The sequence below is a fragment of the Selaginella moellendorffii genome, unplaced genomic scaffold (assembly GCF_000143415.4).
Source record: "Selaginella moellendorffii unplaced genomic scaffold, v1.0 SELMOscaffold_9, whole genome shotgun sequence".
Taxonomy (NCBI): domain Eukaryota; kingdom Viridiplantae; phylum Streptophyta; class Lycopodiopsida; order Selaginellales; family Selaginellaceae; genus Selaginella; species Selaginella moellendorffii.
Window position 1 is genome coordinate 2,873,733 of NW_003314270.1, and position 19,566 is coordinate 2,893,298.

Here is a 19,566-nt window from a genome sequence, read left to right on the forward strand (position 1 = left end):
TTTTGTTCGCAGGGAAGTGTTTTTGGAACATGTACAAGTTTTGCCTGGTGGAGCACCAGCAGCATCTCCACCACCGAATCCGTTTGGTGTGTAGACTACACAAAGTATGTGAATATCCTAGTACTAGCGTTCAACCTTGTAAAGAGCACACGTAATCGAGGTAAGATTTCTGGGACTTGGAAACCATTCTTTTTTGCTTCCACGGTAGGGCTGTACAAAACGCAATGGATGCTACGTTGAAAGGGGCTCCGAGCAGCATTTTCTATCCTCGGGTAATGAATTTGGGTTCAAGAATTCGTCAAGCGTGGGTAGTTTCTAAGCCAGCCTCGAGGAGTCGAGCTAGACTTCGTTCGGATTCAGCCTCCGATGTGGACGCTCAAGCCGAGGCCGAGCGCAAGAGACTGGATTCCGAGGCACGAGAGGCCATGAAAGTCGTGGCTGAACAGAGCCAGGCTGACGACAGGCCTGGCGCATGGAAATGGCAGATAAGGAAGCGGGTGTGGGATTTGCTGGAAGCCGAAGACATTGCAAGGATGCCAAGACCAGTTCATCACAGGATTCCAAATTTTCAAGGGGCTGAGCTTGCGGCAGACAAGGTAAAAGTCTTTATCTTTTCTTTTTTTGTATTTCGGATTGCCGACTTTTTCTACTTTCCCATTTCTAAATCAGCTGCGGAAGATGCCAGTCTTTGAAGATGCGAAGTGTGTCAAGGTGAATCCGGACACGCCACAAAAACCAGTGCGATACATGACTCTGAGAGGTATGATTGATGACTTTCGCCTTATGTATACTCAAAATCGTAATCTATCTCTGACAGGCATGAAAAAGTTGCTCGTACCGCAACCACGCCTTAGAACTGGTTTCTTCTCCATGCTGGATCCAGTAAGTATGAACGATAGAGACATGAGGGAGGCTGTCACACAAACAGGTAGCCCGCTCAATATAAGTATGCATTTGCGCGCTACTCAACTGTGTGTAGGCTTTCGGAAGTTTGGGAAGCCGTTGGGGCTTGATGCGAAGCTCAAAGTGGATCTCATTGTGATCGGCTCCGTTGCTGTGGATCCAAAAACTGGTGCTCGTCTTGGTAAAGGCGAGGTATGTCTCCAATGTCTTTTGTCTAACACATATCAACGTTTCTTGCTTGTCTTGTAAGGGATTCGCGGAGTTGGAATATGGGATGCTCCGGTTTATGGGAGCGATAGACGATTCAACTTTGATTGTTACCACAGGTAGACGCACCAATGTCCTGCTGTCAATCTTTTCTCACTGTTTCTAGCAGTGCATGACAAGCAACTCGTTGACGAGATTCAAGCGGACAAGCTGCTTATACACGACGTCCCAGTGGATGTAATTTGCACCCCTACGCAAGTTATATTTACAAACACAACCATTCCAAAGCCTACAGGTGAGAAAGTTTGGTGCATGTTAAAAGATCGATGCAGTTTGTCTGCTGTGTGTAGGAATCTACTGGGACAGACTATCCCCCGAGAAGCTTAATCAGATCAGAATCCTCCAGCAGCTTAAGAGACAGATCGAGAACGAAACGGGGGTGGCACTGACGCTGGGTCCTTCCGAAAGATTGCCGCCGACGGCCCAAAGAGTGAATCAACGGACCTCGGGCAGATAAGTGAATCAACTAAGAGCTCTGAGGGTACCGACGCACGAGAGGTCCAGGCCTCGAGCGGTCTGACTTTGACTTTGTCTCGTTGCAACAGGCTTTAATACTTGAGCAGTGCTGCCTTGCTACTCGTGTTGCAAGATCCCAACAATGCTTTCCAGGTTACATTTACTAGTTTCTTCTCCTCTTATGCTTTCTAACGTAATAGCATTTCCAGGATCAAAGGGAAAGTGGCACTCGTCACCGGTGGTGCTTCGGGTATCGGCGCAGCCACGGTCAAGAAATTCAGAGCTCATGGAGCGGAAGTTATCATTGCCGACGTCCAAGACAGCCGCGGCGAGGCGCTGGCGGCCGAGACGGGCGCTCACTACACACACTGCGACGTTTCTCAGGAGTCTCAGGTGGCAGCAGCAGTGGACCTGGCCGTCTCAAAGTTTGGCTCGCTCGGCATCATGTTCAACAACGCCGGGATCATCTCGGGCCCCAAGCCGGCCGACTCCATCGCCCGTCTCGACATGTCCGACCTCGACGCCGTGCTCGCTGTCAACGTGAGAGGCGTCGCTCACGGGGTGAAGCACGCGGCCAGAGTCATGGTCCCTCGCAACTCGGGCTCGATCATCACCACGGCCAGCATCGCTCACATCATCTCCGGCAGCGCGCTCCACCCCTACACCATCAGCAAGCACGCCGTGGTTGGCATCACAAAGTCGGCGGCCTCGGAGCTGGCCTTTCACGGGGTCCGAGTGAACTGCATCTCTCCGGCCGCGGTGGTGACCGAAATCGCGACGAAGTTTTGGGAGAACTTGGTGCCGGTTGCGGAGGCCAAGCTTGACATGCAAGCGGCGTTTTCAGGGAAGCCCGGGTTTGATCTCCGGCGGGCCTTGATGGAGCCGGAGGAGATCGCAGAGGCCGCGCTCTTCCTCGCCAGCGATGAGTCGAGGTTTGTGAGCGGCCATGACTTGGTGGTGGACGGCTCGCTCGCAGGGACTGCCGCGTTTAACATCTTCAAGGATATCCAGCAGGGGCAGCTGCGTCTGGTAACGAAGAACTAGAGTGAGCTCTAAAACAATTCGAATATTCCAAGAATGGAATATTCTAATGAATGTTTGAGAATATGCCTACCTAGACGGAATATGCTCTGGGTCCAGAGAATATGCCTTGTGTTTTAGGGCAAGTGTGGATTTTTGCCGTTGCGAGGGCGCGCCCCGCGAATGCGAGGGTGATTCTCGAGCTTGGGTCGATGATTTGATCGCGCTACCGGTCTCGAGGTACGTAGGATTTGATTCTTGGCTTGATTGGGAGAGCATCATCGCGCATCGCGCATTCTTCTCTTTTTTTCGCCCTCCTCTCGCCGAAAGGCGCATTATGGAGCTTTCGTTTTTGTATGCTCTCTCGTGGCAGCGCATGTGTGTGTCCAGTGACGTCCTCTTTGAGCAAAGCTTTTTTGTTTTCTTTTCTGGTTTTTTGTCGGAGCTGAGAGACTCCACTTCCTTTCTTTTTCGAAGCTAGCTTAGCGAGGAAAGTTCTTTCCGTCCATGATAAGTTCTCTCGCTCTCTCGATTTCTTTTTTTTTTTCTTTTTTTCGTTTTTGCTGCCCAAGTGCGGTCTCTACTAGATAGAGTCTGATTTGATCTAGATCGGTGTGGGTCACTTTCGTACGCCAAGGACGAGATTTAAGATTCTTGAGCTGCATGGAGCTGGACTTCTTTTTTGCTTTGTGGGATTTCACTTGAGCAGCGAATCATAGTTTACGTGGTGAAACTCACCTCCCAATGTTCGTGCAGGAGCATTTCACACATTTAGCACTTGGTGGTGAAGGAATGAGTATGTTCTGGGAGCAACTATGACGGGTCAGTGTTTTGCGGCTTCATTCATCACCATTGCGGGGTTGCAGGCTTTTGTTCAGGCTTTTGTTCGGGCCGCAGTTTTTATGCCTCAATCATTCTCAGTCGTGTAGAAGGAGAGAGCGAGACTTTTAAAAGGGCAGCCAACTCTTCTACAGTAGGTGCGGAACGAGGTGACATATTGCGAATCCTGTACTCGGGCGTGGCAGTGGGGGTCCCCCCTGCACAAAAAGAAGGCCGAAATAAAAAAGGAAAGGAAAGCAGGCTACAGTGCTTCGATCATGATCGACACGGCTACTACAGATTCCCTGTGATTGCTGCGGCTGGAGCTTATTCTCGGATTGGAAGCTTGCTCCAAAGAGGCAGAGCGGAAGAGAATCAGATTCGGAGATGGCTCGGTCATACTTGTGACAACCGTTAACTCTGGTACTTTTGGCTCCGAGGCTTGCCCTCTTTTTGGAAGCGGTCAAGGCATGGAGCTCTGATCAAAGTGGAGCTACTGTTACAGGTCTTTTAGCGCTTGGAGGAAGTAATGGGGTCGGAGGGAGTTCCCGTCACCAGAATTCACGTCACTGGATTCAAGAAGTTCCATGGAGTGGCCAAGAATCCAACCGAAGTTATAGTCGGCAGGCTGTCGAGCTACTTCAAGGATGGCGGCCTCCCGCAGGGATTCACTCTGGAGAGCGCTACGGTCCTGGAGACGGCAGGAGAGGGTGCTCTCCCGACTCTTATGGATCTGCTGGATGCTGCGATATCGCCACCGTCGTCCTCGGCTCATAGAAAGCTCGGGAGTTTCATCGAGCAGCCAGATCCATCGTCTGGTCGAGTCCTCTGGGTACGTTCTCTCAGTTCTCTCTTTTCTTTGTTTTTACTTTGTGTGGCCTTTGTATTTATCCAAGCGGTGTATGCTGATAGTTTTGTTCTTTTACCTTTCGTGAAGATACACTTCGGCGTGAACAGTGGAGCTTCGAGATTTGCGATTGAGCGCCGCGCCGTCAACGAAGCTACATTCCGTTGCCCGGATGAAATGGGATGGCAGCCGCAGGTTCTATTCTTTTCGCTTGTTCTTTCGTCCATACAAAACTTGAGCGCATTACAAACTTTTGCTGGTTCCAGAGACTCCAGATTGCGCCGGAGGACGGGCCTCTTTCGGCAACCCGCGAGGTACGAAGTTTAGATTGTTTCCGGTTTTTGCTCGCGTTTGCGTGACGATGTTTCCACTCCCGAAACTGTTCTTGGCACAGACGACGCTGCCAGCGGCCGAGATCGTCCGCTGCCTCGCGTCCAAAGGCTTCGAGGTGACGCTGTCGGACGACGCAGGGCGATTCGTGTGCAACTACGTTTACTACCAGTCGCTGCGGCACGCTCGCGCCAACGGGACTGTGTGTATATTTGTACATGTGCCATTGTTCTCTAGAATTGAAGAGGACGTCCAAATGCAGTTTGTGGCTTCGCTCATGGAGGTTTTGGCTCAAGAGCTCCAGTGATGACCATCTTCGATATATCGTCTTATCTTCTACCAATCTCTCGATTATTTGTACTCTTTCCATCTTATCCTATCTCGGTGGCTCGATTTTATACGACTCCTAATGCTCCCAATAATATTGTTCCATTTCAATCGTGTTCCAAGAACTAATCAATCTTTCGTCAATATTAATGATCTTAAACATGTAATAATAACGATATTGTTCCTTAAACACATTTCAATTGTTCTTATGAAATTGGGACAATAGCAAAAAAAATTCCTCACTGCCTAGCAAATAAGCACATCGCTGTCTCATGTGGGGACTGGACGGTGATGATGCTGCCATGTCAATCCACGGTGCTGACTTTGGACACGCATTCATGGCAGCGCACCAAACACCGTGTAGCGCGGTAGAATTCAAGCCAACGGTTGCGCGCCACGGTGGGGGTACGTAGCAGGATCTGGGCCGTGGGATTGTCCACGTCGGTGGCGGCCAAGTGACGTGGCGGGGCTGGGAGTTTGTCTTTGATCCGCGTCGCGTTGTTGTTAACATCAGCAGTGGGCGGATTTATGTCAGCGCGAGTGATGAATCAACACGCGAGCGAGTGCGTGTGCTCCTCTTTGCTAAATTCCGAGAGTTTGTTTCGGGTGCGCGTCTTTGATGATCCCGGCTGCTGCTTGATCGATAGGTTTCCACGAGAAAGAAGAAGCTGGGCTTGAAAAGAACCAAGTTTTTCTCCGGTGGGTCGCTTTCAAAGTTCTCCGCAGGGCCCGATTTGCGCTGGAGACTCCACTGTCCTTCGCATTTGTATAAAAAGTCACTCTTTTTCCACTGCGAGTGTAGTTTTTTCTTCGTTTAAAGCAGCTATGGCGCTCAAGTATGTGGGCTTCGTGGCGATCGTGGCTCTTGGATTTCTATGGGCACCACTTCTCGCTGGTATGATTTCGCTTGGTGTCTTTTTTTTTGTGCTCATGATCTTATGTGATTTGTAGATGGTGGAGCTTGTGACGATTACAATTGCATCCAAGGGGACTGTGTGGAAGTGAGTGGATTCCCACCTGTGAAGTGCGTGTGCAAGGATGGATGGTCCAATATCCTGGGAATGTCTGCGTTGAGCTGCGCCATCCCGAAGTGTAAGCAAGCATTTTCACTCCCAGTTTTGGATTTCATCCAAGTTCTTCTCAGATTTGCTTCTTCTCTCTCGCAGGTGATTTCAATATGAGTTGTGCCAAGACTAACAAAGCAGATGATGCCTCACATGATAATTCACCGAGCTTCGACATCTTCAATCGTAAGAAAAAAAAACTCCTTTTTTCTTCGGTTTTGCTCACTTTTCATACTTTTTTCTTTTTTCCAGCTTGCTCGTACAAGGTATGCGGTGAAGGCGATTGCATCAAGCAAAACGGCAACAATAGTTATACATGCCGGTGCTATGAAGGCTACGGAAATCTCCTCAACTCACCGTCTGGAATTTGCGTTGCGGATTGTAAGTTTTCTATAGATGCCGTCCTTGAACAAAGAAAAATCGATTTTTCTTTTCGATTTAGGTAGCATTGGTGCTGATTGCAACCAGCTTGGAATAAACCTCGGCCCGAGTTCCTCACCTTCATCGCCAGGCAGCAACAGCTCCTCCACTTTGTCAGATACAAACGCTGGTGAGTTTTCTATTTCTCCAAACGAGAAGAAAACCAATTTTTCCTCGTCATGCGCAGGATCACAACTGCAATTCCACGCCAAAAATCTCGTCTTTGGTGCACTGGCGCTGCTCCTGTGGAGCATATAGAGTATACCATTTTTTTCCTCTCTATATATTCTAGGTGCTATGTTATTAGAACACTTCGAGAAAAATACAGAGAATTCTCAAGGTGGCGGAGTGATAATCGTCGAGCCTCCAGAAGGCGACGGAGGAAACGATGAAGAAGAGCCAGTGGAGATTGGAACAGTGGGATTGTCGGGCTTGGACGGTGGCGATGGTGGCGGAGCGGCGGCGGTGGGAGGTGGCGGCGATCGAGGTGGTGGAGATGGAGGAGCTGCATGCGAGGACGAGCCGAATGGTGGAAGAGGCTTGAGATGCTCCACCGGGCCTGGCTGGACTGGAGACTGGAGCTTTGGCTTTGGATCGACTTGCTGATAGTCTTGCCTCTCGCTGCTATCGAATTCATCGTCCAGGAGCTCCTCGTCCTCCACAATCTGCGAGTTTTCAAAAGCAAACTGAGGTCGAGTGAAAGATAATCAAGCAAAGCAGCAAATGGTTCTTCGCTACGCTCTCGTCAACCGGCATTTCCATTGGATTTTCTCGTGAGAGTTTTTACTCTTTTCTTTCTGTCAATGAGAATCAATGCTGGCACAAAAACACATGATCCAGGGAGTGGTTTCTCTCAAAGAGCAGTCGTCGTCAATGTTTTCAATCACTCTCTCTCTCTCGCTCGTGAAAATAAATGCACGCTGCGAGCAGCGAAATCAAGGCATGCTCTTAACTAGGCATGGATCTTACAGCGATCCTTGACAGCGAGACTCTTGATCGTTGTTCGCAAAAGGAGATCTTCTTGAGCTAGAACTCGAAGAATCATTGATGATCTAAGTCGAGAAACTTCGCGAGGAAAAGGAGAGGATCAAAGAGAATAGAAAACCTTACCTCTCCGGGTTTCTTCATCGATGCTACATTGCCGATGAGGAGACAAAGAAGAAGCAATGGAATCAATCGCTCCATCTGTTTGAGAATCCGAGCAAACAGTCCAAAAACGAGACAAACGAAATGGATGTCGAGCTTACCAGTCGAGGGGATCGCCCCTTTCTTTCTCTCCACGCAGAGATATCGCAAAAACCTATCAGCGTGCGAGCAATGCGTGTCTTCTTGGTTAACGGGGAGAGAACATTTGGTCGCCAAACTTAAAGCGAGGAGCCCTAAATTTTAAAAACGAAGATGCTCTGTTTTGGGACTCGATTCCAAAGACAAATTCGTGTGAAATGGATGGAATTGCTCGTTGCCTGATCGACCGGGAGGAGAAAACGTTTGATTTGTCGCGAAACAACGACAAATCAAAGCAATGATTGTCGGGAGGAAGAACTGGAAACAGGGGAATCATCGTCTATGCTAGACCATCGCTCTCATTCAAACAATCAATCAATCACTATAGCAAGAAGAACGCCTAAAACCCAAGAAACCGAGGAATTTCAGGATCTTGCTTGAGAGCTTTCCCAGTTTTAAGTGGCAAGAATGTTTATCTGGCTGTTTATTCGATACGCTCCAAAATTCTATGGTCGCGGCTTCCAGGCCAATTTTACTTATTAGTCCTTCCAGCCGAGACTCGGAGCAAAGATCCTTGCCAGTAATTTACACGCTTTCGTTTTTCCTTCCTGTTTTTCTTTTCTAGAAATCCATCGATCTGGGGTCGTGATCCCACTTTACCAGGTTTCCACCCCAGCAGGAGCTTACCAATACTGGTTGCCATGGATGCCAGCTACAATCTCTCACGGGATGGTTGTGGAACGATAGAGTCGCGGCTGTGTGCCCGGTCACCTAGAAAGAAAGAAAAATCAAACCTTTAGAGACGAAACGAAGAAGAGTTTCTGCTCACCACATCGTAGATATGGACGGTGCCGTCGTAAGAGCCGGTGTAGATATACTTCTGGCCCGTGCTGGAAGAACAAGTCCAGGCATTGAGAAAGAACTTCTCACACTTGTTTACCTGATGCGAGGAGAGAAGTAGCACCGGATCAATGTCTGGAGAACCTCGTGTCCCTTGTATGTCATGAGCGACTCATCGCCCGGATGCGCCACAGTGCGCAGGCGAGGAGGGACTCTCATGCATCTGTAATCCCACCGGATTCTCGGGACCTGCGCGCGTTCGAAACTTTTCCTGGCATCCAGCGAAAGCCGAGCTGCAAATACAGGAATGGAAAAAACTGTGTTTCACGTACTTGGATCCACTGGACATTGTGCGTATGTCCCAAAGCTTTATCGACTGGTCCTTGCTGTTGGAAATGAAATGCCGCCCGTCTCCTCGGCTGTCTATGGAAGTCACTCCCCCGAGATGGCCAACGAGCTCTCCGGCGGGTTTGTTGTTTGCTGAGAAGCATCTTCTATCCCATACCTGGAAACACAGAGTAAGTGGCTTCGAGTTTGAAGGAAAAAAATCACCTTGCAAAGGTAGTCATCACTTCCCGAATAGATAAGGTGGCTACTCTCATCCGCAAACGCAACCGTATTCACTTCGTCCTGTAAAAGCCGATCACTAATACTCGTTGCTTTCCAACTTTTCTTTCACTTACGTTGTGCGCCGAAACCCGATACGTTGTAGTCGCGGCGTTCAAGTCGTAGACGTAGATACAGTTGTCGTTACTGCCGGCCACGATCTCATTCCCATCCTGCGAGAATTTCAGTGACCAAATTCCAAAATCCCCGTCGTCATCGTATGAGCTGAGCGAAAGCCCTTCGTGGATATCCTGGTTAAGCAAACACCATGGTCACATATTGAAAACAAAGAAAGAATAAAAACTTACAGTCACGTTCGCCAGAGAATCTATTCCACCAGTTTCGTTTCCAAGATTCACAAGGAACACAACAGGAGTTATAGACGCATAGACCTGTAAGAGGACAGTGATAGAGTTCTAGTGAAGGAGTGAACAACACAGACCAGGAATCGTTGGTCCGGGGAGAGAGCCGTGTCAGTGATTGTCCAATTCATGTTACGAGCTTTCACTCTCTTGTGGATAGTCCAGTTGTTATCAGCATCATAGACCACAATTGTCCGGTCCTGGAAACAAGAAAACAATCACTGGCAGAAATCAAAACCGAGCTGCAATCCAAAAGAAACAAAAAAAAGAACGAAAAAAGAGCCTCGCTCACCTGAAAGCCAGCAATGAAAAGCGATCCATCGTTGGAGAACTGGCTGATGTAAAGCCGACTGCTCTTTCGCTCCAGTATCTCGGGTCCCTTGTCCGGCAAAATCCTCGAAGAGACGTGACACGCCTCGGCACGAGAGAACTTCCCATTCTTCGAAGAGTTGATCTCTCTCCCCGCGAGCATGGACACCGTGTTGACTGTTCTACCATTTTTTGCTCGAGCTCGCTTCAAAGTCTCATCGCTGGCGGATGTGGCCATGTTTATCTCCTGGGAGAGCACGTTTTGCAAAGGCCCTTGACTTCTTGCCTGGGCCTCGGTCTCCTCCTCGTCATCGTTGCTCTCGTCCAGGAACCACCTCCGGCTCGCTCGAAGAAAGGCTCGAAATGCTCCAGGCCTTTCGTTCGCCATCACTCAATCTAAAAACGATATAATAGATCAATGGAAGCAGTAACGCGAAATCTATTCTACTATCTCTCAAACCAAGCAATCCGGATCGTCTAGACGAAGCGCTCCAGCTGAGAATGTCTCAAAATCTACCTCAATCCTCGAGCAGAACCACGAAATCCTCGATCGACGCAAGAGATTACCTTCTTCTCCAGGCGCTGCATCAAATCCAATGCCGCTGCGGGAGAATGAACGAGCTTGCGCTCAAGAGCCCTAAATTGCGAAACAAAGACCTCCCTTTTACACCCTTAGCAGTAAAAACACTAATCTTACTTTACACCCTTGGAGGGAATTATCCCACGATACTCCATTGTGGCCAGCACCTCCACTTCCTTGTCTCTATTCCCAGCCTCGCCGTACATCCTCGCTAGAAGCACGTACGGACTGGGATTCCCGGGCTCTATCCTCATCAGCGCTTCCGCGGCTTGAGCTCCCAGCTCCAAGTTTTTGTGGATCCGGCAAGCTCCCAAAAAATTCGTCCAGATCTTCGCGTCGGCCTTGCAAGGCATGTTGTTGAGAAGAACTCGAGCTTGATCCATCTCTCCGGCTCGTCCCAGGACGTCGATCATGGAGCCATACTGCTCGGAAGTTAGCGTCACTCCACACTCCTTTTCGACAAAGATGAAACACTCCCAAGCATCGTTTGCGAGGCCTGAGTGTCCGCAAGCCGAGAGGAGCGTCGAGAGCGTCATCCTGTTTGGTTTGACGCCCTCCATTCCCATGTATCTCAGCATCTTCACGGCCTCTTTGCCGCGGCCGGACTTGGAGTAAGCCGCGATCATCGACGTCCATGCCGCCACTCCTCGCTCGCGGAGAGAGTTAAAGACGCTTCTCGCCTCGTCCAGGCTCCCGCACTGGCCATACATGTTGACGAGCTCGTTGCCAGCGACGGGGTTGTGCTCGCCTCCGGCTGCCAGGAGCTGGGCTTGGATCTTCCTGCCTTCGCGGAGGGAGTTCTCCAGCGAGCAAGCGGCGAGCATGCTGACGAGAGTGATCTGGCTCGGTTTCACGCCTTCCAGCTCCATCTGCCGGAACAAAGACAGAGCTTTGCTCCCCTGTTCCTGCTCGATGTAGCCTCGTATCATCGATGTCCATGAGACGACGTCTTTGCTCTCCATTTCGTCAAAGAGGCCTCTTGCTCTCTCCAGCTGGTTGTGCTTCCCGTAGACTTTTACCAGAGCAGTGCAAAGTAGAGCGCTGGAATGCGTGTGGCCTTCGGCTACGACGCGTTCGTGGAGAGCTTCCAAAGTGGCGCTGGAGCAGGCGTCGAGGAGGCTCATGAACGTGACAGACGTCGGCTTCACTCCCTCGAGTTCCATCCGGCGGAACAGCGAGAATGCTTCCCGGCTACGACCGTCTTCCGAGGCTGCGGCTATCATAGTTGTCCAAGTAACAACATCCTTGTTCTTCGCGCTCTCGAAGATGTCTCTTGCCTCGTCGATGCAGTGGAACTTCAGGCACATCCTCAGGACAGCGTTGTAGAGGAAGTCGTCCACCTCAACCTCCCCAGACGTAAAAATCCGGTTTTGCATAGCTCGCGCGCTTGCCTCGTCGTCGATGGCATCCACCAAGCTCGTGAAAGTGATGTTGTTCGGCTTGACGCCTTCCAGATCCATCTCTTGCAGAGCCACCAGAGCTTCGTCAGAGTAGCCGTTTTGTACATACGCTGCGATCATGGCGCTCCACGAAACAACGTTCCTCTTGGGCATTTTTCCCAGCAGCTTTCGTGCGTAGGCAACAGCTCCCAGCCTGCCAAGCCTGCTGATAAGTGAGTTCTCAAAGCGTAGTGTATCTTTGAGCCCGCTCTCTCGCAGTTTCTTGTACACCTCCTTGGCCTTGGTAACGCTATCACACGTCCCAAGCAGGCTGATAAAAGTATTCACATCGGTTGCTTGCGAGAAACCACGGAAGCGATTAAATACCTCCACTGCGAGCTTGTGCTGGCCTTTGAGTGCATGCGCCGCGATCATCTTGTTTACCGAAGTCGGCCCAATGCTCTGGAAGCTGTCGAAGATCTTCTTCGCTTCCTCAAGCTCCCCGCACCTTGAATACATATCAAACAGTGAGACCTTAAGATTGTGAACGTTGCAAAGTCCTACCTCTGCGATCATGCCGTGCACTTCACGACCGTACTCGAGCTCTCCAAGCTCCGCACAAACCCCGAGGATAGTCGTGAAGATAATCAAGCTCGGCTCCCAGCCCGCTCTCCACATACTGTCGAAGCAACGCATCGCGTCACGCAGCCTCCCACACTTCGCAAAGGCCGTCACCATAGCCGAGTAGCTCGTCAGGTTCTTGCAAGGAATGGTCTCGAAGACAACAACAGCGGTGTCCAGCAGCCGAAACTTTCCATACATCTTGACGAGCGAGTTCGCCACCTCCACCAAGGAACCATAGCCCACCTCTTCGATCTGCGAGTGTATCATCCTTCCCTGCGGAACAGCGTCAAAGCTCCCACACACCGCCACCAGCGTCGTGAAAGTCCTCTCCTGGGGCCTCACACCGTGCTGGAGCATCCGGTAGTAGATCTCCAGCGCCTTCTTACAATGCCCATTCACGGCATTTGCCGCGATGAGAAAGCTCCAAGTGTGGCCATTCTTCTCCTTCATCCGCCGGAAGACCCTGTTCGCCTCCCTCACGCTCTTGCACAGCCCATACATCTGGATGAGGAGATTGCCGAGGTAGACATCGTCCCCGCGGCCATGGCTGACAATGTGCTCGTGGATTCTCCTCCCATCTTCCAGCGCCGCGGGGCCGCAGCAGCGCTTGAGGAGGCACGTATAGGCGCCGGAGTCGACCATGTAATCCAGCTGCTTCACCGCGGCACCTAGATTCACGAAGTGATCGCTCTCGGGCGTCGCGCGGCGCTTGTAGAGGGGAAATTTCCTCTCGGGAAAGACTACATTCTGTGCTAGCTCCAGGGATTCGTCGCCGCCAGGAGGAGAGGATCGAGGGAGCCTGACCTGTTGCGCGGCAGTGGAGATCATCCGATGCCCTGCCGCTCCATGGCGACGGAATACCAGGACCGATCGAGAGCACATCCGTTTAAACCCTAGCAAAGAGCTAACGAACTTGACCGTTTACTATGACTTTTACTTGACAACGTTGACTATCATTGACTTCGAATTACTAGCGGCGAGGAGAGCTTCCTCCACAAAGCCGGGACCGGGCCCAGGTCGATCGATCGAAATAGAGATCGATTTCAAAACTCAAGGCCCGGAGACTTCGAGCTCCATCTGTAGCGACTTTGCGCTCTGAAAAAAAGATTTTAGGTGGGTCTCTGGCTGTGGATTCGAACCTGGAACCTTACCAACAATTTTCTTTATTCTAGCCAGATATCCAACAAGTTCCCAAAGCTTCTTAACGTATCTCTAATTTTGACATGAATCGCAGTCTCTCTCATTGGGCGGGCATGGCGCAGAACTGCCAATCCTTTTCACCTCGTTGTCCGTGAGAGGCTTCGTGATCCCCGTGCACGACCCTCCCGTGTTCCACGACCCCCCGATGTAGTGATCCGGCGAGAACGTCCGAAAAACCGTGAGTCCCTTGTAGCTCCGGCTGGCGGCGATGGCGCTCACGGACAGAGTAATTTCTGTAGAGAAGTTGCTCATCAAGGCACCTAATCTCTTGCGAAGTGTTCTTTGGAAGAGCTCCAAGTTTCCTAGCAATAACAAGGAAAAAGATTATGAGCATTTATTCACTTGCAAAACTCCACAGCACAGATCAGTACCCGAGATTCAGGCATTGGTGAGAAGTATCACATGAGAGTTTAGGAGTGTTTGTTAGCAAAGATGTTGCAGATTGGGGATCTTAAACAGCTGCTAGTGCCCAGTGATTGAGTACTTAACTTCAAAGCTGTGACGAAGATTAACCTTGACAAATGCAAAGAGTTTTTGTTAGAATGGATCAAAGATCATCTTGCTGAGAAATCCAGGCAAAATGCATGAAATCTCTAGATAATGCTTGTAGTCTGACAGGACAGTTGAAGAGCAATACTCAATTCCATGCAAAAGTTCTGCTAGCAAACACTCCCATGTCACCAGTGACAAAGTCAATCCCTCTCATTCTCTTTCCCATTCCAGAAACTCTCAAAAACTAAAAGTTTTAGTTGGGTCTCTGCCAATAATTTTTTTTATCTACTGAGGTAACTCAGATTTGAATCTAAGATCTTTCGTTTGTTTTTACTGTTATTATGATTTATGAGGTTCAAGTGTATGGACGCACTCCGGATGATTTCTTGCTGCGTTTGGTCCGATCTTACAGCGATTCCAAGAATTTGGCAGAGGCACGCTCACATCGCTACAACAAGGCATCGAGACAACGATCAACTCATCCGCATGTATGGCAAATGCGGCAGCCCGGAGAATGCCCCGAAGAGCCCTCGCCAAGCCCAGGCATTGCGCGTGGAATGTAACCATCGCGGCGCTTGCCGAGAATGGGCGCCTCGAGGATGCGAGAAACCTGTTTGATCGACTCAAGGCCCAGATTCCATATCGTGGAGGAAAATGATAGACCACGACGCCCGCGCCGGCTATCTCGACCGTTTGCACGACATGTTTGAGAGAATGGGCGACCGGGATGCCGTGTGCTGGAACTGCATGCTTACATCTAATGCCCAGAACGGGCATCTGGAGTTGGCAAAAGAACTCTTCAAGATAATGCCACAAAGAACCACCGTGACGTGGAGCACGATTATAGGCTCCTTCGCGAGGTCAGGAAGGTGGATGATGCTTACACCTGGATTCTTTCATGCCAGCGCGAGATGCAGTGTCGTGGATTCTGGAAATCACAGTGCTTGCCCAAATGGGGCATATAAACTGGCCACGTCCTGCGCTAAAAATGGTCAGTTTGACCGTTGGAACGTTATGCTCGTAGCACATTCCCTTAAAGGGCTGGACTACTTGATCAATCCCACGGTTAATGGATCCCGGGGAGCTCATTGCCAACATGGCCTGAAGTTCATGCATCGTGTGCATCCGTTTACGTCTCGATCTCAAATGCTAGAAACGTGTGATCATATTGTATTTCACGAAAGTCTTTTCGCAAATGAACAGAGTTTTTTGCAATTTGTGTACACGTTAAAAGAGTAGAAGACTTTTTGGACAAAAGCGAATGACCTTAGCGGGGAATCAGCCAGAGCACTCGAGCTTGCTGGAGACCATGTTGATCATGGTGAGATCAAAAGTTTTGCTACTGGCAGGTTTGATTGTTGCATCAAGCACTTTGGTTTCTCTAGTTGTTGTCTCCAACTGGCACTCTGTCACGTACTTTCTCCGGCCGTTATGGGACACTCCTCCCAAGCCTTTCAACATGATCACTCACTACTACGCCCAAAACCTGTCAATGCAAGAGCTCTGTGGCTTGCATGGATGGACTCTCAAGCAAACTCCCCGGCGCGTCTTCGATGCCGTGATCTTCAACAACGAGATCGATCTCCTGGAGATCAGGTGGAGAGAGCTGGATCCGTACGTGACCAAGTTCTTGCTGATCGAATCCGACGGCTCTTTCACTGGCAATTCAAAGCCTCTGTTCTTCAGAGACGCTCGCAACAAGAGCGACCGATTCGCCTTCGCCCAGCACAAGCTCGGCTATTCCGCCGTCCCAAAAGGCCGGAGTCCCCACCCCTTCGACAACGAGTCGCGGCAGCGGGGCTTCATGAACCTCTTGATCCAACAATCCGGGATCCAACCGGGAGACCTCTTGATCATGTCCGACACTGACGAGATCCCCAGTGGCCACACCATAGATCTCCTCCGGAGCTGCGACGGACCCCCACCGATCCTTCACTTGCAGCTCCAAAACTTCCTCTACTCGTTCGACTTCCTCGTGGACACCGGGAGCTGGCGGGCATCCGTGCACGTCTACGGCTGGAACAAGCAGTATGGGCACCACCGATGGACGGACGCGATGCTGGCCACGTCGGGGTGGCACTGTAGCTTTTGCCTCCGCACGGCCCGGGACATCGCCTTCAAGATGATGTCCTACAGCCACGCCGACCGGGTCAAGCGGGCGGAGTTTCTGGAGGAGAGAAGGATCCAGGGGATTGTGTGCCGGGGTGGGGACCTGTATGGAATGCTGCCCGAGGAGTATTCATACAGGGAGCTCATCCACAAGATGGGCGATGTACCCCGGAGCTTCTCTGCTATCCATCTGCCGGCATTCCTGCTTAGGAATGCCCACCGTTTCAAGTTCTTGCTCCCAGGGAATTGTATCCGGTGAAGGAAAGCTCAAGAGCTCAAAATGCCAAATCAGTCCAAAGACTGTATTGACTTCTAATTGACTACCATTCTGTCTAAAAGGTCTCCGGTGCCCTCTAGACCTCCTTTATTTCCTCCATGAAAGCTTTGGATCTTAGTAATAATACACGTTTTTCGAGGTACGAGTGTGGGTATTTGTGATAGCCTTGTGATTAGTGCTTCTTCTTAAGAAACTTAGCATACCAGTGGGCTGATTTTTTGGGAATGCGCTTTAGATTGTTGTCATACTGAATGTGAATAATTCCCATGCGCACAGTAAATCCCGATATCCATTCCCAATTGTCAAGGAAACTCCACACGAAGTATGCTTGGACACGGCATCCATCCCTGCGATAATCACTCTGGAAACTGGATATCAAATTATCAATTAGTCTTACCGTATTGCTCCTACAAGGTTTGTTAAGTACGCTTTTAAATAGTCGATCCTGGTCTGATCATCCAGCTGCTGTGCTAAAGTATTTGAACTATTTGTAATATCACTGATCCCTGCGATGCAAATTATGCTCTTTTGAGCTGATGAGCTACATCAAGTAATCCTGTTATATATATCACTGAAAATGGTACGTACCAGCAAAGATTTTTATTCTTCTTCCTGATCCCAAAAGGAACAACAAAGAAACTATTGACGTTCCTCCCTATCAGCTTGCCATTCTTTCTATCTGAAAAGGGATATCAATTGTTGATACTAACCGATCAATCATACTAATACTCACCTAGAAATGCATAGTCAACATCTTTGTAGTAAGCATTTTGGTAGATTGTTTGGGGCGAGCTGAGGAGGTCTCCTTTAACACGAATGTTATTTGGCTTGTCTTTTACGTAGACGCTGAAGTAGTGATTGATGCCAATGAAATCACACGAGCCCTTCAGCCATTTCTTCTGCTCGGCTGTGAACTTTGGCAGCCTGCTTCCTGCTTTGGAGGTCATTGCTGGTGGGTACTCTCCATACGTGACAGGATGCAGCATACTAAAAGGTAAAAATGTTAAAAGATAATACCTTGTTGATTTTACCATCCAAGTTCGAATTCCATGGCTCTTTCTGCTGCAGCTTTGTCTTTCTTGGAGCTAGACACGGGTTCCAGCCATTTTGAATCGAGTGTGATACCAATTGTGCCTTTCTGGCTAGCCTGCAAATTCACTCGTGAACCTTTGTATTAGAATTCCTTATCAGACCTTGTAACGTTTGGTGTAGATCTCTGTTGCTTTTGCATGGGCGAGGAGCAAATGGTGAGTGACAGCGTACGGCTCCGTCGACGAGTCACCGCCCGTACAGTTTCCAATCTCCGGGGAGCATCTTCCGGGAGCAAGCAGACCGACACCATAGCCATAGAAAGCGAAAGCGTGGGGCTCGTTGAGTGTGATCCAGTCCTTGACTCGGTCGCCAAATGCTTTGAAACATGCCTCCGCGTAAACTCCAAAGTCAACCCTGTTAATTCCACGGCGTTGCTGTACATGGCTCATAGAACTTACACAATTTGGGGGCTCAAGAATCCTCCATAAGATTTTTCCAGCGCGTAGGGAACGTCCCAGTGGAAGAGTGTCACATATGGTTTCAAGCCTACAGTCTCATGAATCCAATCAAAAGGTGCCTGCCTTCTAAAACACGAGTAACCTTTGTTAAGGAGTGCATCGATAACGTTGTTGTAGTGCGCGATTGCCTTTGGATTGACGTGCTGAGTGCCATCTATGAAGCAAGATTAATTCAAAGCTTACATGTATATCAGTTTTTGGCATCGGTGTGAACACAAATTACCAGGAAACATGCGAGACCAAGCAATGGAGAGCCTGTATGCATCTGCATTCAAGCTATGAAGCAAGGAAATGTCTTCCTGCAAGGTTGAACTGATTACTCGCACTAGGCTTTGGAAATTGAATTTAAAGCAATCACACCTTGTAGCGATGGTACTGATCGCTGGCAACATCTGCTGTGCTTTTATCCACTATCTTGCCTGCATAAATCACACAGACTTGAGTGCTATGGCTATGGGATCATCGAGATTTTACCAGGGATATGCGCGTAAACATCCCAAATGCTGGGTTGTCTTCCATCTTCTCTAGCTGCACCTTCATACTGCCAGAGCAATACAATGCAATAGCTTTGAAATAATCGCACTCGCTGGGATAGTTTCTTTATCACCTGATAAGCAGAGGATGCAGCGCCAAACACAAATCCTTTTGGGAAGCTGTCCCTGCTCAGAACATCCTGCATGTTATGAGATGCATTGCTGCAAATGCAAAGAAGCAACAAGATCACAGATGGGAGCTGTAGACCCATCATGGATGAATTCCAAGCAACCAAGACGATGAAGATCGTATGTGGTTGTTTTTTAACCAAGAACATGTAATAATAAAATAACGCTGCACATGGCCTCAAAAATCATGGACAGTAGGTGGTTGACATAGGTCTATCACATTTACTTCTCCTTCTCTTTCACTGTAAAAGTAGGGACATCAGGATGACGTTATTACACGCTCACTTTCTCGCTGAAATGAGACGTGGGGGATGAAAAACGTGGGATGAAGGGAATAGAAATTGGCATCGACAGTATAATACTAATGTAAAGTTTTTCAGCGTTGGCATATACGATTTGATGAGCAAAGGTATGTTGCAAGACTACTATCCAAAATGGTAAGTTACAAATTTTCTAATAGTATAAAAGTAAACTCATTAGTAGCAGTTAGAGGTTCTCTTCCTGAGCTTTGAATCCTAGCAGCTATTTCTCCAGAGAAGTGTTCACTTACACATTACACCGTAGCGCTGGCTGATAAATTAATGGTGGTTGGAAGGTCTTCCTCCATTGGATATGTTTGAAATCCACTTCGGATTATAAAAGTACTCTTAGAGACTTTTTGGCTATGGTAGAGTATGTGAATTGGAGTCTCGTGCTGCTAGTGGGCACTACATGATCTCAGTAGAATACATCCACACACAAACAGGAATCAGGCTTTTTTCTTCTTTTCATTTTTGCTTCTTTCGCAAGACGCATCAATAACACCCCTTGTAGTGTATAATGTCCACTTGTGGAGAAGGGGTCCTCAATCTTGGACTTTTTTTATTTTTATTCTCCAGCCTACACAATGTCACGTCCTG

General features: G+C 49.2%; 8 protein-coding genes across 14 annotated transcripts; 4 read left to right on the forward strand and 4 right to left on the reverse strand.

Moving 5' to 3' along the window:
• Positions 1-18: 18 nt before the first annotated feature.
• LOC9633363 (5-formyltetrahydrofolate cyclo-ligase-like protein COG0212) lies at positions 19-1,746 on the forward strand. 2 transcript variants are annotated; one of them, XM_024672702.1, is made up of 7 exons: positions 19-596; positions 670-760; positions 818-928; positions 980-1,095; positions 1,154-1,229; positions 1,280-1,405; positions 1,461-1,746. In XM_024672702.1, exons 1-7 carry the CDS (start codon positions 225-227, stop codon positions 1,625-1,627), a joined length of 1,059 nt encoding a protein of 352 aa, XP_024528470.1. In that variant the 5' UTR covers positions 19-224; the 3' UTR covers positions 1,628-1,746. The 2 variants fall into 2 exon arrangements, with proteins under 2 accessions (XP_024528470.1, XP_024528468.1); XM_024672700.1 differs by having other exon boundaries at positions 19-160; positions 209-596; positions 670-928.
• LOC9633365 (momilactone A synthase) lies at positions 1,672-5,113 on the forward strand. 2 transcript variants are annotated; one of them, XM_002967733.2, is made up of 6 exons: positions 2,783-2,886; positions 3,403-3,888; positions 3,971-4,297; positions 4,403-4,507; positions 4,579-4,626; positions 4,707-5,113. In XM_002967733.2, the coding sequence occupies exons 3-6, from the start codon at positions 3,995-3,997 to the stop codon at positions 4,947-4,949; spliced, it is 699 nt and encodes a 232-aa protein (XP_002967779.1). In that variant the 5' UTR covers positions 2,783-2,886; positions 3,403-3,888; positions 3,971-3,994; the 3' UTR covers positions 4,950-5,113. The 2 variants fall into 2 exon arrangements, with proteins under 2 accessions (XP_002967778.2, XP_002967779.1); XM_002967732.2 differs by lacking the exons at positions 3,971-4,297; positions 4,403-4,507; positions 4,579-4,626; positions 4,707-5,113 and adding an exon at positions 1,672-1,779 and having other exon boundaries at positions 1,836-2,886; positions 3,403-3,744.
• A 370-nt stretch (positions 5,114-5,483) lies between these two features.
• On the forward strand, positions 5,484-7,275 carry LOC9633366 (delta-like protein C). Its single transcript, XM_024672652.1, has 6 exons — positions 5,484-5,864; positions 5,921-6,061; positions 6,136-6,219; positions 6,286-6,414; positions 6,476-6,583; positions 6,641-7,275. The coding sequence occupies exons 1-6, from the start codon at positions 5,795-5,797 to the stop codon at positions 6,709-6,711; spliced, it is 603 nt and encodes a 200-aa protein (XP_024528420.1). The 5' UTR covers positions 5,484-5,794; the 3' UTR covers positions 6,712-7,275.
• LOC112345577 (sulfated surface glycoprotein 185-like) lies at positions 6,738-7,871 on the reverse strand. Of its 2 annotated transcripts, XM_024672654.1 has the most exons (3): positions 7,701-7,870; positions 7,564-7,638; positions 6,738-7,118 (listed from the first exon to the last, which is right to left on the reverse strand). In XM_024672654.1, the coding sequence occupies exons 2-3, from the start codon at positions 7,636-7,638 to the stop codon at positions 6,789-6,791; spliced, it is 405 nt and encodes a 134-aa protein (XP_024528422.1). In that variant the 5' UTR covers positions 7,701-7,870; the 3' UTR covers positions 6,738-6,788. The 2 variants fall into 2 exon arrangements, with proteins under 2 accessions (XP_024528422.1, XP_024528421.1); XM_024672653.1 differs by having other exon boundaries at positions 7,564-7,871.
• Positions 7,872-8,090: 219 nt separating this feature from the next.
• LOC9633367 (LEC14B protein) lies at positions 8,091-10,482 on the reverse strand. The gene is made up of 10 exons (XM_024672651.1): positions 10,362-10,482; positions 9,778-10,190; positions 9,566-9,685; positions 9,432-9,515; positions 9,201-9,374; positions 9,070-9,147; positions 8,850-9,022; positions 8,618-8,788; positions 8,507-8,567; positions 8,091-8,448 (listed from the first exon to the last, which is right to left on the reverse strand). Exons 2-10 carry the CDS (start codon positions 10,180-10,182, stop codon positions 8,299-8,301), a joined length of 1,416 nt encoding a protein of 471 aa, XP_024528419.1. The 5' UTR covers positions 10,183-10,190; positions 10,362-10,482; the 3' UTR covers positions 8,091-8,298.
• Positions 10,483-10,487: 5 nt separating this feature from the next.
• On the reverse strand, positions 10,488-13,259 carry LOC9631120 (pentatricopeptide repeat-containing protein At4g39530). The gene has a single exon (XM_024672395.1). The coding sequence runs from the start codon at positions 13,257-13,259 to the stop codon at positions 10,488-10,490; it is 2,772 nt and encodes a 923-aa protein (XP_024528163.1).
• Positions 13,260-15,274: 2,015 nt separating this feature from the next.
• On the forward strand, positions 15,275-16,453 carry LOC9631121 (beta-1,4-mannosyl-glycoprotein 4-beta-N-acetylglucosaminyltransferase). Its single transcript, XM_024672897.1, has one exon. It carries the CDS (start codon positions 15,331-15,333, stop codon positions 16,435-16,437), a length of 1,107 nt encoding a protein of 368 aa, XP_024528665.1. The 5' UTR covers positions 15,275-15,330; the 3' UTR covers positions 16,438-16,453.
• A 72-nt stretch (positions 16,454-16,525) lies between these two features.
• On the reverse strand, positions 16,526-18,799 carry LOC112345659 (beta-glucosidase 6-like). Of its 4 annotated transcripts, none has more exons than XM_024672892.1 (12): positions 18,613-18,799; positions 18,480-18,546; positions 18,366-18,424; positions 18,229-18,304; positions 18,088-18,159; positions 17,946-18,033; positions 17,649-17,901; positions 17,487-17,602; positions 17,189-17,442; positions 17,044-17,134; positions 16,853-16,996; positions 16,526-16,802 (listed from the first exon to the last, which is right to left on the reverse strand). In XM_024672892.1, exons 1-12 carry the CDS (start codon positions 18,751-18,753, stop codon positions 16,628-16,630), a joined length of 1,536 nt encoding a protein of 511 aa, XP_024528660.1. In that variant the 5' UTR covers positions 18,754-18,799; the 3' UTR covers positions 16,526-16,627. The 4 variants fall into 4 exon arrangements, with proteins under 4 accessions (XP_024528660.1, XP_024528661.1, XP_024528664.1 ...); XM_024672893.1 differs by having other exon boundaries at positions 18,229-18,317; positions 18,613-18,629; XM_024672896.1 differs by lacking the exon at positions 16,526-16,802 and having other exon boundaries at positions 16,871-16,961.
• Positions 18,800-19,566: the final 767 nt, after the last annotated feature.

Coding starts and splice junctions, on each gene's coding strand:
- LOC9633363 (XM_024672700.1), top strand. CDS start 225: ATGGATGCTACGTTGAAAGGGGCTCCGAGCAGCATTTTCTATCCTCGG. Junction 597..669: donor CTGAGCTTGCGGCAGACAAG/GTAAAAGTCTTT, acceptor TTTCTAAATCAG/CTGCGGAAGATGCCAGTCTT. Junction 1,096..1,153: donor CTCGTCTTGGTAAAGGCGAG/GTATGTCTCCAA, acceptor TTGTCTTGTAAG/GGATTCGCGGAGTTGGAATA.
- LOC9631121 (XM_024672897.1), top strand. CDS start 15,331: ATGACCTTAGCGGGGAATCAGCCAGAGCACTCGAGCTTGCTGGAGACC.
- LOC9631120 (XM_024672395.1), bottom strand. CDS start 13,259: ATGTGCTCTCGATCGGTCCTGGTATTCCGTCGCCATGGAGCGGCAGGG.
- LOC112345659 (XM_024672892.1), bottom strand. CDS start 18,753: ATGATGGGTCTACAGCTCCCATCTGTGATCTTGTTGCTTCTTTGCATT. Junction 18,547..18,612: donor CTGCATCCTCTGCTTATCAG/GTGATAAAGAAA, acceptor TTGCTCTGGCAG/TATGAAGGTGCAGCTAGAGA. Junction 18,425..18,479: donor TGTTTACGCGCATATCCCTG/GTAAAATCTCGA, acceptor TGATTTATGCAG/GCAAGATAGTGGATAAAAGC.
- LOC9633366 (XM_024672652.1), top strand. CDS start 5,795: ATGGCGCTCAAGTATGTGGGCTTCGTGGCGATCGTGGCTCTTGGATTT. Junction 6,062..6,135: donor GAGCTGCGCCATCCCGAAGT/GTAAGCAAGCAT, acceptor TCTCTCTCGCAG/GTGATTTCAATATGAGTTGT. Junction 6,415..6,475: donor TGGAATTTGCGTTGCGGATT/GTAAGTTTTCTA, acceptor TTTTCGATTTAG/GTAGCATTGGTGCTGATTGC.
- LOC112345577 (XM_024672653.1), bottom strand. CDS start 7,638: ATGGAGCGATTGATTCCATTGCTTCTTCTTTGTCTCCTCATCGGCAAT. Junction 7,119..7,563: donor CGATGAAGAAACCCGGAGAG/GTAAGGTTTTCT, acceptor GAAAACTCGCAG/ATTGTGGAGGACGAGGAGCT.
- LOC9633367 (XM_024672651.1), bottom strand. CDS start 10,182: ATGGCGAACGAAAGGCCTGGAGCATTTCGAGCCTTTCTTCGAGCGAGC. Junction 9,686..9,777: donor TTTTCATTGCTGGCTTTCAG/GTGAGCGAGGCT, acceptor TCTTGTTTCCAG/GACCGGACAATTGTGGTCTA. Junction 8,789..8,849: donor ACAATGTCCAGTGGATCCAA/GTACGTGAAACA, acceptor GCTGGATGCCAG/GAAAAGTTTCGAACGCGCGC.